Source organism: Neovison vison, chromosome 12, assembly GCF_020171115.1.
Source record: "Neovison vison isolate M4711 chromosome 12, ASM_NN_V1, whole genome shotgun sequence".
Lineage (NCBI taxonomy): Eukaryota > Metazoa > Chordata > Mammalia > Carnivora > Mustelidae > Neogale > Neogale vison.
Window position 1 is genome coordinate 46,093,968 of NC_058102.1, and position 14,232 is coordinate 46,108,199.

General features: G+C 33.5%; 1 protein-coding gene across 2 annotated transcripts in view; it reads left to right on the top strand.

Moving 5' to 3' along the window:
- The window catches only part of ZFC3H1 (zinc finger C3H1-type containing), a 51,750-nt gene that overhangs the window by 22,059 nt on the left and 15,459 nt on the right, over positions 1–14,232 (top strand). Inside the window, exons 8-22 of one of the 2 annotated variants that reach the window (XM_044227911.1) lie at positions 54–263; positions 447–611; positions 1,714–1,851; positions 2,461–2,582; positions 3,165–3,314; positions 6,410–6,584; positions 6,873–7,004; positions 7,386–7,928; positions 8,014–8,123; positions 9,378–9,509; positions 9,605–9,726; positions 10,778–10,879; positions 11,183–11,302; positions 12,107–12,290; positions 13,826–14,012. In XM_044227911.1, the coding sequence (XP_044083846.1) occupies positions 54–263; positions 447–611; positions 1,714–1,851; positions 2,461–2,582; positions 3,165–3,314; positions 6,410–6,584; positions 6,873–7,004; positions 7,386–7,928; positions 8,014–8,123; positions 9,378–9,509; positions 9,605–9,726; positions 10,778–10,879; positions 11,183–11,302; positions 12,107–12,290; positions 13,826–14,012 (2,592 nt within the window). The remainder of the gene's footprint in view (positions 1–53; positions 264–446; positions 612–1,713; positions 1,852–2,460; positions 2,583–3,164; positions 3,315–6,409; positions 6,585–6,872; positions 7,005–7,385; positions 7,929–8,013; positions 8,124–9,377; positions 9,510–9,604; positions 9,727–10,777; positions 10,880–11,182; positions 11,303–12,106; positions 12,291–13,825; positions 14,013–14,232) is intronic. The other variant, XM_044227912.1, reaches the window with a different exon arrangement.

Genomic DNA, 14,232 nt, shown 5'->3' on the forward strand with positions numbered 1-14,232 from the left:
ATTTATAAAATTTGGCTGTAATTACTATTTTTTTCTCTTTTAAAAAAAACTAGTCTATGCCACCTTTGAGCCAGCCTTATGTGGAAGGCTTGTGTGTTTCTCTTGAACCTCTACCTCCTCTACCACCTTTACCACCTCTCCCGCCTGAAGATCCAGAACAGCCTCCAAAACCACCTTTTGCAGATGAGGAAGAGGAGGAAGAAATGCTACTTAGAGAAGAGCTCCTTAAGTCTCTTGCAAATAAAAGAGCTTTTAAGCCAGAGGTAATTTAGGTGCCTGAACCTCTAGGTGGTGCTCTTGACCCTAGTTTTAGCTTTGCTTTTCTCTGGGATTCATTGGGCCTTTCAGAGTAATGATAAGTCTAAAGCTAATTTACTCAGGACATTTCAAGATGACAGAAATTTCTTTATTTAGTAATGTTTTATATTTCTTTTTTCCTTATTTAGGAAACATCCAGTAACAGTGACCCACCTTCACCTCCAGTTCTGAACAATTCACAGCCTGTGCCAAGAAGCAATCTATCGATAGTCAGTATTAATACAGTATCTCAGCCTAGGATACAGAATCCAAAGTTTCACAGAGGACCTCGTCTTCCACGAACTGTGATCTCGGTAAAAAAAAGCAACATAATTAATTCTATTAAACAGTTTGTGAGAAATTTTTATGAAATTTTGCTGCTGTCTTATACCCTAACTCCTAGTTCATTTAAATATGTTACATATATTCATATGTAAGTAAAAACAGTTTTTATTTATTAATAGTGAAATGGGAGCAGTTTCTTTGCTTGAAAACTAGTAGAGTTAGCGATAATGGTTTTGGAGAAGCATTTTTTTTTTTGCCTTTTTTTTCCATTTTTTTCTATATAAATTAATCCATTCAGATTTTCTTTGTTCTAGAGTTACTTTTAGTTTTTATTTCTTTCACCTTTGTTTATGTTTGCTAGTATTTTTTCAATTATTGATTATATTGTAATGGCAGGATTTATTTACGATGTTTACTGATGTCCATTAAAGAAATTGAAATGACAGTTTCTTCTTACCTTGTTTTTCAATGGTTTTGAAATAAAATAATTGGAGCCAAAGCCAAGTTGAAATCTTGCCTCAGTTAGGTAAACCAATTTTGGCCACTTACCCTCTCTATATAACCACAAAAGCCAAAAAGTTTTGTCAGTAACTATATAGAATTATTAATTTTTTGTTTGGTTGGTAAGATAGCTAATTTAGGTGGCATTATGGTTCTTTATAGAAAGTTGGAGAAAATAGGGTGCCTGGATGGCTATTTGGTTAGGCATCTGACTCTTAGTTTCAGCTCAAGTTGTAATCTCAAGGTTATGGGGTAGAGCGCCTGCTTAAGATTCTTTCTCTGTCTCCCTCTGCCCTGCCCCCCCGCCCCAGAGTAATTAAAGAAAAAAAAGAAAGTTGGGGAAAATAAAACTTAATGGAAAGGTGATCATAGGAATTTCTAGAACTATAGAAAATATAGAGTATTTTATGTGGTGGGTAAATAACCAGTATTGGTGAAGTGGGACAAAGTTAGATATTCAGCATAACCATAAGAAACCATAGACTGTCTCTACTTGGAGTCCATTATTCTTAGGAATTGAAATTCAAGAGATTAAATGACTTGTCCAAGGCAACACATCTAGTTGGGGGTAGAACCAAGAAAAAATAGTTACTTTTGTCATCAGAAGAAACAAATATATTATTTTTGCAGCTTCCAAAGCATAAGTCAGTAGTTGTAACACTGAATGATTCAGATGACAGTGAGTCTGATGGAGAGGCTTCCAAGTCAACAAATAGTGTTTTTGGTGGATTGGAGTCTATGATTAAAGAAGCAAGACGAACTGCTGAGGTCAGTGCAATAATGAAAGATTAAAAAATGATTTATTGATAGTCATTAAAGGTTTTTTTTCCTCCCCCAAAAATTAGACCTTAGAGGTCTATATTTTTAATATATTGAATTGTGGAAATATTTTAAGTATTTGTGTTATTTAGGACTTTACAGAATGAAGAATGTATAAATTTAATTAGATTTAACTATCAAAAATCCATTTTTTTTTTTTCCCAACTAACTAGTCCCTTTTTCAAACTAGTAAAAATTGAGTGGATAATTGTCCTCTGTACTAAAGAAATGTATTGCTTTGAAGATTGTATCACATTACCAGAAAACAGTTTTTATTAAACATAAAATCTAAATATAACTTTTACCCCTATTTTTACTATATGTATATAGGTTACATATGATTTAGTTTGATTATTTTAAAACTGTAAACTTAGTGGATCATACAGTTAAGTTGTTGCTAACAGGCTGCATTGTTTTAAGAAAAGAAATAGAAAATAATTATGAAGTTATTCAGTTATTTCTAACTACATAAATGTGCACCGGGTTGTATTGTGAAATATAAATCTCAGTGGTTTTTTTGGAAGCTGTTGATCTGGTTGACTTTTAACTATTTTCTAGCAAGCTTCAAAACCGAAAGTACCTCCAAAATCTGAAAAAGAAAATGATCCCATGCGAACACCTGAAGCTTTGCCTGAAGAAAAGAAGATTGAATATAGATTGTTAAAGGAAGAGATTGCCAAGTGAGTAGCATTTTTTGTAATTAGCTTTAAAGGTATGTGCTATTTCAGTACTTAACTTAGTCTTTATACAGTTTATTGACATTGGGAGGTGAGTGGTGCTGGTTTTATCCAAGATCCAGACTTAATGTTTTTATAACTCACAGAAGGGGGAGCCAGATAATCATTTATAGACTTGAATACAGTGGTGCACTGAGATATAAACAGCTTAGAGAAAGATGAAAGCTGTTATAAAAGAGAACTACACTAAGTCATTTTTACACTTTAAATATATCATTTTGTCAGTTATACCTCAGTAAAGCTGAAAAAATACTTAGTAGAAGCAGCAGTATTCTTTTTTTAAATTAAAGTGTAGTTGACACATCATGCTGCACTAGTTTTAGGTGTACAACATAGTGATTTGACAACTCTATACTCAGTCTATGCAGACTCAACTTTGAATGCCAGCTTGGCCATGCATATTGGTCATCATTATTAGTCAATATGATTAATATTTTTATTTTATGAAATAGAATAGAGCTTTGAAGATAAATAATTTTAATTTATTTCTTGGTATAATTCATCTACCTTTATTGGTTATTTTAGTAGAGAGAAACAGCGTTTGATTAAATCAGATCAGCTAAAGACAAGTTCGTCATCCCCAGGAAACTCTGACGTGGAAATTGATGGGATTGGCAGAATAGCGATGGTTACTAAGCAGGTTACAGATGCAGAAGCAAAACTTAAAAAACATAGGTGAGCCTCTTTATCTGATTAAATATTGGTATGTATTTAAAATGTTCCTGTATTAGAATGATGTATTTTTGTGGCTGTATGTCATAAAAAGTATACTATATGATTACAGATTCTTTCATACTTGGTAAAACCATAGAAGACTATCATTTTATTGAATTGTATGTTTATATATAGTAATAGTATTAATATTTAAATGAAAATTTCAAGACTTCAAAGGAGATTTGTTTCCCTTCAGATATACACATGGCTTATTCATTGCTAAAAACATGTATGAAACTCTTTGTTTTGGAATTTTCTTTAAAACTTTGACATCTTTTTGAAATACCTTCATTGGAACTGTATTGTTGTTGTTAACGGTGGGCTGCTTTGTTGGAGAGAGTTATTACCCAGTCTGTTCAATAATACACATCGTCAAATATGGTGTTATGAATGTGTGAATATTAAGTTACAATCCTAAACTTAACATGTTTTGTGAAATCACTGTGTTTTGAGTGGTGTTTCAAAACTTTGAAAACATACAACCTCGGGGCTCCTGGGTGGCTCAGTGGGTTAAAAGCCTGTCTTCAGCTCAGGTCATGATTCCAGGGTTCTGGGATCGAGCCCCACGTCTGGCTCTCTGCTCGACCACCTTCCCCTCCTCTTTCTCTGCCTTCCTCTTTGCCTACTTGTGATCTCTGTCAAATAAATAAAATCTTAAAAAAAAAAAATAGAACCTCACAAGATGAACATAATGAATCCTAGAATTCATTCACATATTTGGGGAAGTTATTTATTCTGTTAAGGTATAATTGACATATATTATTATATTAGTTTCAGGTGTACAACATAATGATACGGTATTTATGTACTGTATGAAATGATCACCACAGTATAGTAACATGTGTCCCCATATATAGTTAAAGATTTTTTTCTTGTGATAAGGACCATTAGCATATATTTGATAGAAATGATTATATTTGATTATGGCTATACATCTTTTTCACTCCACACACCTTGAAATCATTAGTCGGTGAAGAACAAAGTGTTAACATCAATACTTGTGAGTTTTCCGCTAGTCCCCCTATAGGTTTACATATGTAAGGTGGGGAGTTTCTGTTCAAGTAAAATGTTCCTTATTCTGTTTATTAACTAACTGACTTGTTCTTAAACTTCAAAGTTTGATTGTAAAAGTTGATCACAGTGATGAATTAGCAATGTATAAATAATTTAATGATTTTTAAAATAAGGTTCAAAAGTTCATCTATCCACAGTTAATGGAAAAAGGTAGAGATTTATAACCATCTTGGTACTCTTTATTTTTTTAAATCATGAAAAACAATGTAATTTGAAATGTTTTGGTAAGGCACCGTAGATAGCTTAAGGACTTAGTGACTGGAAAAAAATTTTTTTTTTTTAAAGATTTTATTTATTTATTTGACAGAGACAGATCACAAGTAGGCAGAGAGGCAGGCAGAGAGAGAGAGGAGGAAGCAGGCTCCCTGCTGAGCAGAGAGCCCGATGCGGGACTCGATCCCAGGACCCTGAGATCATGACCTGAGCCGAAGGCAGCGGCTTAACCCACTGAGCCACCCAGGCGTCCCTGGAAATTTTTTATAAGTAAACAGAAATATGTTCTGTTTTTCATTTCATTACAAGACATTGGAGTTTAAGTATTCTGAACAAAATAAAATACATTTAAAAATAGTCTTTATAAATGTCTTCAGCATATTATAAATCTAAAGTGTGCCATTATTTTATGCACTAAGAAACCTGCTGCTAGCCAAACTATGAAACACAGTGATGCTAAGACATTACTGATACTGAAGATCTGAAAAATGTGCTTTATAAATGAAATGCTGTGGTGACTGTAAATCTCCAGTGTTATCAATATGAAATGATATTGTGTGTTTTAAAGGAGATTAAATTAAATTCACTTAAATTCCATTTATTTAGTAGCTTCAGTAAAAAGTGAAATAAGGTAGGGGCGCCTGGGTGGCTCAGTGAGTTAAGCCTCTGCCTTTGGCTCAGGTCATGATCCCAGGATCCTGGGATCGAGCCTCATATCGGGCTCTCTGCTTGCCAGGGAGCCTGCTTCCCTCTCTCTCTCTCTCTCTGCCTGCCTCTCTGCCTACTTGTGATCTCTCTCTCCCTCTCTGTCAAATAAATAAAATCTTTAAAAAAAAAAAAAAGTTTAAAAAAAAGTGAAAAGGTTTTAAAAAATTCTTTGTCTTTCTGTTCCCCATTCTATCACATATTCTCTGTCTTTATGATTCCTTCTAGATATCAGCTGTTGTAATTGTTGAAATATATCTTCAGGGAAAGATCCTTCATTTTTTTAACAATAATATTTAGTAGTAGTTGAGAAAATGAAAATCTGTATCTATAAATTTATTTTTTGTCCTGTTTTTATTCTCATTTCCAAACTTTACATCTGTATATTTTTTAAAAATTTAGACTTCCTTTTCCCCTTGCTTACCTTGCTTTAGATAAAATGAGTTAGAGATTTGAAGTGTGCTTGATTATGTTAATCAGATGTTTATTTGTGTGTATATTAAGAGTATTATAAATGATGTTAAACATCGCAGTTTTCTGTCCAAAGTCCTCATCTTTTAGGAGTCCTGTATGGTCAGATTCAGTCATATCTAGTAGTGGTTTTTCAACTGTAATTCACATTACTCAGACTTAAATGATTTTTTTTTTTAAGAAAAAGATCAGACTCCTAGTTGTTTTCATAAAATGGAATAATGTTTATTTGAATATCTGTGTGATTAGTGCATATGAAAATAGCCATCCTTTTAATATCAGTATATATGTTTTTAAGATTATCTGAGAGAATGTATGTACACATGCAGTGGGTAGGGGCAGAGGGAGAGGAAGAGAGTCTTAAGCAGACTTCTTGCTGAGCACAGAGTCCATCGTGGGCCTCCTATCTTACCACCCAGAGATTATGACCTCAGGAGAAACCAAGAGTTGGATGCCTAACCTACTGTTCCACCCAGGCGCCCTGTCAGTATATTTTGTAAAACAAGCTATTGCTTTGTAAATTTTTTATTCTGATGATGTTAGCCTACTAGTTTAGAAAGACATTAATAAGAGTTTTGTTATTTCTCAATTAGGATTCTCTTGATGAAAGATGAATCTGTTTTAAAGAATCTGGTACAGCAAGAAGCTAAGAAGAAAGAATCTGTTCGAAATGCTGAAACAAAGATTACAAAACTTACAGAACAGCTTCAGGCAACAGAGAAAATTCTCAGTGTCAACAGAATGTTTTTAAAGAAGCTTCAGGAACAAGTAATGTTCTTTTTTTACATTAAGATATTGGTGGTTTTTTTTTTTTTTTACAATAAGATATTGTAGTCTCATGTTTACTCTACATTTTTATGGTACAGATTTTTTAAAAACAAAACCTTAAACCAAAGACCTCAAAATGTATAACCTTTATACTGTTTTCCATTGTGACATAATATTGGCATATTTTTATTTTCAGGTGCATACCCTAAAGCCGCTCTGTGTTTAAGAAGGTATTTCCTCTCTCCTAAGGTTTACATTTACATTTCCAGAAATATCCTGTATTTTCAGATTCACAAAGTTCAGCAACGTGTTACCATTAAGAAAGCTTTGACTCTAAAGTATGGGGAAGAGCTTGCGCGGGCAAAGGCAGTGGCTAGTAAAGAAATAGGAAAACGTAAACTGGAACAGGATCGCCTTGGAGTAAGTTGTTTGTAGGAATATTTTTATTTTTGCAAAGGAAAAAGTTTTCATGATACTTCCGAGGGTAAGAGATATATAAAATAACTCGGGTTTTTTCCTGCATATTCAGACAGGCTAAAGCTTTGTTTTTAAATGATGTCCACATTTTTGGAAGCTTTATTTTATATTTATAGTTCTTGTTTTGGCTTTGTCTTTTGTTTTTCATAGATTATAGATTAACTGGCATAACTATTGGGGAGTTTTGTCAAACTATTATATTCTTGTCAATGATTTAGTTTTTTAATATTGGCACTGTATTGTAGGGGTAACACATTTATCTTAACCAAAAAATTTTTATGAAATCATAGTGATGTAAAATATGTATATCATTTTTTCCTCCAGCCAAACAAAATGATGAGACTGGATAATTCTCCAATATCAAGTCCCAGAAAACATTCAGCAGAACTGATTGCTATGGAAAAAAGACGATTACAAAAGCTAGAATATGAATATGCCCTGAAAATTCAGAAACTAAAAGAAGCCCGGGCCCTTAAAGCAAAGGAACAACTAAATATTGCTCCAGTTGTGGAAGAGGAACCTGAATTTTCTTTACCTCAACCGTCACTTCACGATTTGACTCAAGATAAATTAAGTCTGGACACTGAGGAAAATGATGTTGATGATGAGATTTTGTCAGGTTCAAACAGGGAACGAAGAAGATCATTTTTAGAGTCAAATTCTTTTACTAAACCTAACCTTAAGCACACTGATACACCTAACAAAGAATGCATCAACAAACCTACTAAGAATACAGTAGAAAAACCAGAACTTTTTCTAGGGTTAAAAATCGGTGAATTACAAAAATTATATTCAAAAGCTGATAGCTTAAAACAGTTGATTTTAAAGACCACTACAGGCATTACGGAAAAGACTTTGCATGGTCAGGTAACTGAACATTTCATATGCTTTATAAAGTCTAGGATTTACCCTAGCTGTCTTTGCTTTATGCAATTACTGATTTCTTTTGCAGGAGATTTCTGTGGATGTGGATTTTGTGACAGCACAGAGTAAAACAACAGAAGTGAAACCGTGTCCTTTTAGACCCTACCATAGTCCTCTTCTAGTTTTTAAGTCCTACAGGTATGAAAGAAAGATTCGACAAGCTTGAATTTCAGGACTGGTCCTTGATCTTAATGACAGTATAACCTTGGCTAGTTCATGATAATGAAAAAAATAATTGGCGTCATGGTGACTAAAAAATCAATTGTCCTTTTAGGGAAGATGAATTGTCTTATTGTCAGATTTGAACCTTATCAGGAAGTAAGGTTTAGCTCATACTAGGTTTATTCTTACCAAGTTCTGATTTCTGGTTATTGGGGGAATTGTGGAGAGCTCTGAATTATCTCTAGTAGGGATTTTAGGAAAAATAATTAGAGTCAATTAAGAATTTTTAAGTTTAAAAATAATTTTACCATTATTCTAAGTAATGCTTTGGCCAGCTTCCATAAAATTGATTTTATGGTTGATATGGTTGAATTGATTGATAAAGATGGTAACTTTATTGAGGTTGTCTTTTTAAAAAGACTTCTACTTCCAGAAGGAAGTTGTGAGACTGTAAGTGGGTAGGATTTAATCATAAAATTGTAAAACACGTATCAGGTACTATAGGCTTTTCCCTTAGTTTTTTTGTTGGCTGGTAACGTGCAAGAAATACCAGTGTTGGGGCACCTGGGTGGCTCAGTGTTTTGAGCGTCTGCTTTTAGCTCAGGTTGTGATTCTCAGGGTCCTGGGATCCAGCCCCACATTGGGCTCCCTGCTTAGTGGGGAGCCTGCTTCTCCCTCTCCCTCTGCCTGCAGCTGCTCCCCTGCTTGTATGCTTACTCTTTCTCTCTCTCTGTCGAATAAATAAAATCTTAAAACAAAAAACAAAAAAACCCAAGTGTTATATACCATTTTATTATGTGATACAAAACATTATTTTTAAGGATTTTATTAGGGAGTGAGACAGAAAGAGAGCACGAGAGAGCATAAGCACAGGGAGGGGCAAAGAGAGAGGGTGAGAATCTCGAGCAGAGGGATCCTGCAGCAGGGCTCAGTCCCACAACCCTGAGATCATGACCTGAGCTAAAACCAAGAGTCAAACACTTAACCAACTGAGCTTTTGAAATACAGGGTTTTTTGTTGTTGTTTTCTGTTTTGGATCTTCTGTGTTCTAGATATAAAAAAATTGTCCCTGTCATTGATATTCTGGTTATTTAGAGTTCATTTTGATATTGTTAGATAAATAGTAAACCAAAAGCATAGAAATTTTAATTAAGAAAAATGAAAAATTTCCCAATTTTCTAGGGAATATTTGTCGAGCATAATGTCCTTGTCTACCTTTCTTCTCCTTAGATTTAGTCCATACTATCGAACCAAGGAAAAACTTCCCTTAAGCTCAGTATCATACAGTAATATGATTGAACCGGATCAGTGTTTCTGCCGTTTTGATTTAACAGGAACATGTAATGATGATGATTGTCAGTGGTGAGTAGCTTTTATTTGTGAATATTTTATAATTTAAAAGACAGTTTGGTTTCATATTACACGATGATCTTTTGTGTGTTGTCGTTTTGTTTTAGGCAGCATACACAAGACTATACACTTAGCCGAAAACAGCTATTCCAGGACATTTTGTCATATAATCTGTCTCTGATTGGTTGTTCAGAGACGAGCACTGATGACGAAATTGCTGCTGCAGCAGGTATTGAAAGAGTCTTACTGTTCTCCAAGAGAAAATTTGAATGTAGGCAGTTAGATTGGTTTAGTTGTTGAGTCTTTAAGGAGTTGTAATAATAATTCAATACATTCACCTATGGCATTTTATCCAGATTTGCTGTAATACAGTAGTCACTAGCCATATCTTGCTGCTCAAATATAAATTAATTAAAATTTCTTCCTTAGTTGCCGTAGCCACATTTTAGGTGCTTGATAGCTGCTTTTGAGCTCAATAGCTCATTAGTGGTTAAGTGCTTACCAGTAGGGATAGTGCGGATAGAAGATATTCCATTGTTGTGTGAAGTTCTTTGGACAGAACTCATCTTAATAGTTCAGTTTATTTAGAGGAATATAGTAACATACTTGTTAACTATTATTTTTAATATTAATATTAATATTTAATTAATTTTAACTATTTTCTTATTTTAATAACTATTATTAAGTAACAATTTTATTATTGCTTTTTAAGTAGAGCCCTATTTTTATTCATTATTGTTTTGATAAATAGAGAAGGATTGGAAATTGTGGTTTCAATTTCTACAAAGAAATAAAAAATTTATACACCTTGATATTATAAAAAGCATAGATTTTTATGGCATTGTAAGTAAATACTGATAAGGTTTTTATTTGATTTGTTACCAAATATTCAACCTTAAACTGCAAGTATTTTAGAAGTAAAGGAATTGGTTTTTATTAAATTTAGTGTTAACCACAACCCAGAGTGATCATGAAGTCACTGAATCTATGTAGTCCTTCTCAATTTGGGACTTTAATTTTCACTTGTTTGGTTTGTTTCAGTAAATACCTTTTTTTTTTTTTGAGCCCAGCTTGGATGCATGATGTGGTAAGATTTGCCATAGTAGTTAAGGTAATGGAAGCCTTGCCTTTTAGGAGGCATATATGTTTTTGACTGGTAACATATACTTTCTTTTAATTTTTAAATTACTCTTCTCTTTATATTTTTTAATTGGCTTTGTCTCTGTAATCCATGTTTTTTATGCTTTTTATAAATGAAGATAATATTCTTCTAATTTCAGAAAAATATGTTGAGAAACTTTTTGGAGTAAATAAAGATCGAATGTCAATGGACCAGATGGCTGTTCTCCTTGTTAGCAATATCAACGAGAGTAAAGGCCATAGTGAGTCTCTCTCTCTCTCTGGCGCGCACACGTGCATGCACACACAGACACACACAAGGACCTTGTAGTTTCTTATAGCAAATTTTCTGATGTTATGTTTTCCAAAATAAATACACATGTGTATATATGTATGTAACATGCTCAAAGAATAGAATAATCATCTCTTTCTGTAGGGCAGAAAATACATCTGTATGTCATTTCTGACTAACAGTAATTTTAGCTCGTTTTGAGTATTGTTTGGGTATCCTTTTAAGGTATAAAATCTAGTTATATCAGGTAATAATCTTCTCCTATCTACTTTAGCACCTCCATTTACAACCTACAAAGATAAAAGAAAGTGGAAGCCAAAGTTTTGGAGGAAACCTGTTTCAGAGAATAGCTTCAGTAGTGATGAGGAACAGTCTACAGGACCAATTAAGTATGGTAAGAAGTAATTTAAGGCCTTGAATCATTACATTGTGGTGTTCTATCTTTGTCTAACACAGTACTGATTTTTTGGTGTGTCTGCTAGCTTGGGCTTTTTGTTCTGTTTTGTTTTCTTTTTTTTTTTTTTCTTAGAACAGTGATGCTATTTAATGCTGTTCCTCATTGTGTAGGATTGCCCATAGCCTGGCTTGTGTCCTTGAGGGCAGGTGTAGTATTTTATTTTGTTTTTGAGTCTGTGTTTTCTAACATGCAATGGGCTCACAGAATGAACAAATAATGAACAAAGTGAATATGAATGAGTTCTGTATTGTCAAGCACATCTTATATTATTGTAAATTTGTGTTACTTATTAAAGTTTGCAAAATTTGTTCACTATTTGTGGATTTGATATCTAATAGATACATGATCCCATGAGCTTATTTACAGTAATATAGTACTTTTTCTCTAGGTATAGTGGAATAAATTATCTTCATAAATGATAATTTTGTTTATTTTACTGTTTAGTGAATGTGAATTATTAGGTGAAGCCACTTACCTTTGAAGTAGGGAAACCATATTTCTGGTTTGCCCAGCAGAATCCTGGTTTATATTTGTTATCCTGGTGTAGTATTTAATAACACCCCTTTCACTTTTAGAAGTGTCCGTTTGTAAATTCTATTATAGTCTACTTTAAAACTATGAGTTGATGGGTTTATTTTGATTCTTTAGATTTTTAGATTATTTTAAAGATGAAGCCAGTTGTTTTTTTCCTTGGTCTGTGGATAAGAGAAAGTATAAAGCTAATGATACTTTCCCTTCCAGCCTTTCAGCCAGAGAACCGAATAAATGTTCCAGCTTTAGATACGGTTGTCACTCCAGACGATGTTAGATACTTTACAAATGAGACTGATGACATCGCTAATTTAGAAGCAAGCGTGCTTGAAAATCCTTCTCATGTACAACTTTGGCTCAAGCTTGCGTACAAGTACTTGAATCAAAATGAGGGGTAAGTCCACTTCTAAACTTTGTGTCATCTGTTGCACATTTATATTTTTATGTTTGAAGTTTGTTTCATCTATGGTAATCACGTTTCCGTCATGGTATCAATGAAGTCTTTGTTTTTGACAAAGCCAGTAGCACTTTATTGTTTAAAAGCTAGTAGAAAAACTCTAAATCTAGACTTGTTTGCATGGTTCAGTGTGTGAGTAATAAATTATCCCCAGTTTTTAACTCTAGTAGCCTCTTATTTCAAAGTAGGATTAGTTAAAACAGTAAATTCTGGTGGTATAAAGATTGATTATTGGTTTTTCTTTTTAAAAGGCAGGTTTTGTTAGTAGCATTTTTTTTTTTTTAAGATTTATTTATTCTTGGAGAGAGAGAGGACACATGTGTGCAAGCACACCTGAGGAAGGAGCAGAGGGAGAGAGGGAGAGTGAGTCCTAAGCAGACTCTGAGCTAAGCACAGAGCCCTACACGAGGCTTGATCTCATGACACCAAGATCATGACCTGAGCTGAAACCAAGAGTCAGCTACTCAACTGGCTGTGCCACGCAAGTGCCCCAGTAGTGATAGTCTCTTAAAATTATGATAAAATCACAATAGAACAACTTAAATAATATGTTAGATTTTTTATTTAGAGATTTAAAGCTTGTATAGGAACATTAAATTCTGATGAATTGACTTTTTTTCTGTGGGTGGTATTATGTGCCTTCAAATAAGGTAAATAGTAATTTTTCTCACTAACCTATTGCATTTTCTGACTCCTACTTTTTGATAGTATTAGCAGGAATAATCTTTTATTACTAGGAATAACCTTTTATTACTATGATTTAAAATTATAATTTAATCTTTGAAAAAAGGCCTTCTGAATGTCTGTCTGAAAACTTGGTATAAAAGCTTCTTCAGTAAGGCAGCATACAGAGTGCTAATATATCACACATACCTGAATATGGTGCTCATTTAACTTGCCTTGTGTGTCATTTCCATGTGGGATAAGTTACACTGTTTTCTTTTCTGACTCACTTACTGAGTGAAGGCCAAAAGAACTGTATTATTTTATGAATAGGATCATGAGAGACAATTATCTTCTTCAAGAGATAGCAAGCTTTTGACCGTTGAAAAAACTGTTACATTGAAAGCTTTGATATTTTGTGCTGGCAGTAGCTGGCCTTGAGGGGGAATTGTTTAACTTTTCCCATTCCCAGACAAGTGTAACTCATAAAAGGTATTGCTGAACATGGACATAAAGTGCATTTGAAGTTGATAATCTAGGGTTTTATAACATTGTGTTTTTATCTGGTAAATGCTCACTGAATATCAACTTAAAAAGGAATTGATAGGTCTGTGGGAAATTAGAACCCTTTATGGACTGATGTGATTTTAAAATCCTAATCTGTTTTTGTCATAGGCGATTCTAGCTCCTCAGTAGGTTCCAGTAGAAATAGAACTTTAAAATGGACTCATTACATAATATCAGCCTGATTTAAGAGTATTTTAAAACATTAAAAAAAAATGTTCTTGTTTCTTCTTTTAAACATACAGGCTTTGTTCAGAGTCCTTGGATTCTGCTTTAAATGTTCTGGCTCGAGCTTTGGAAAACAACAAAGACAATCCAGAGATTTGGTGTCATTACCTCAGATTATTTTCAAAAAGAGGAACCAAGGAAGAGGTGCAGGAAATGTGTGAAACAGCTGTTGAATATGCTCCCGATTATCAGAGTTTTTGGACTGTGAGTAGAAAAGATAACATAGTTCTGTGTGTGTGTATGTGTGTATTTATAATTCTTTGGATCATCTTAAGTATTGATATGTAACTTAAGTCATATGCTTAATCTGTACATAGATGTAATAATTTTTCATTGTCCCATAACCTCAAAACCACTCCTGAGTCAGGATTAAATTCAGAATAAACAAGAAGAAAATATTTAGTGAAGAAGTAATTTTTCTTGT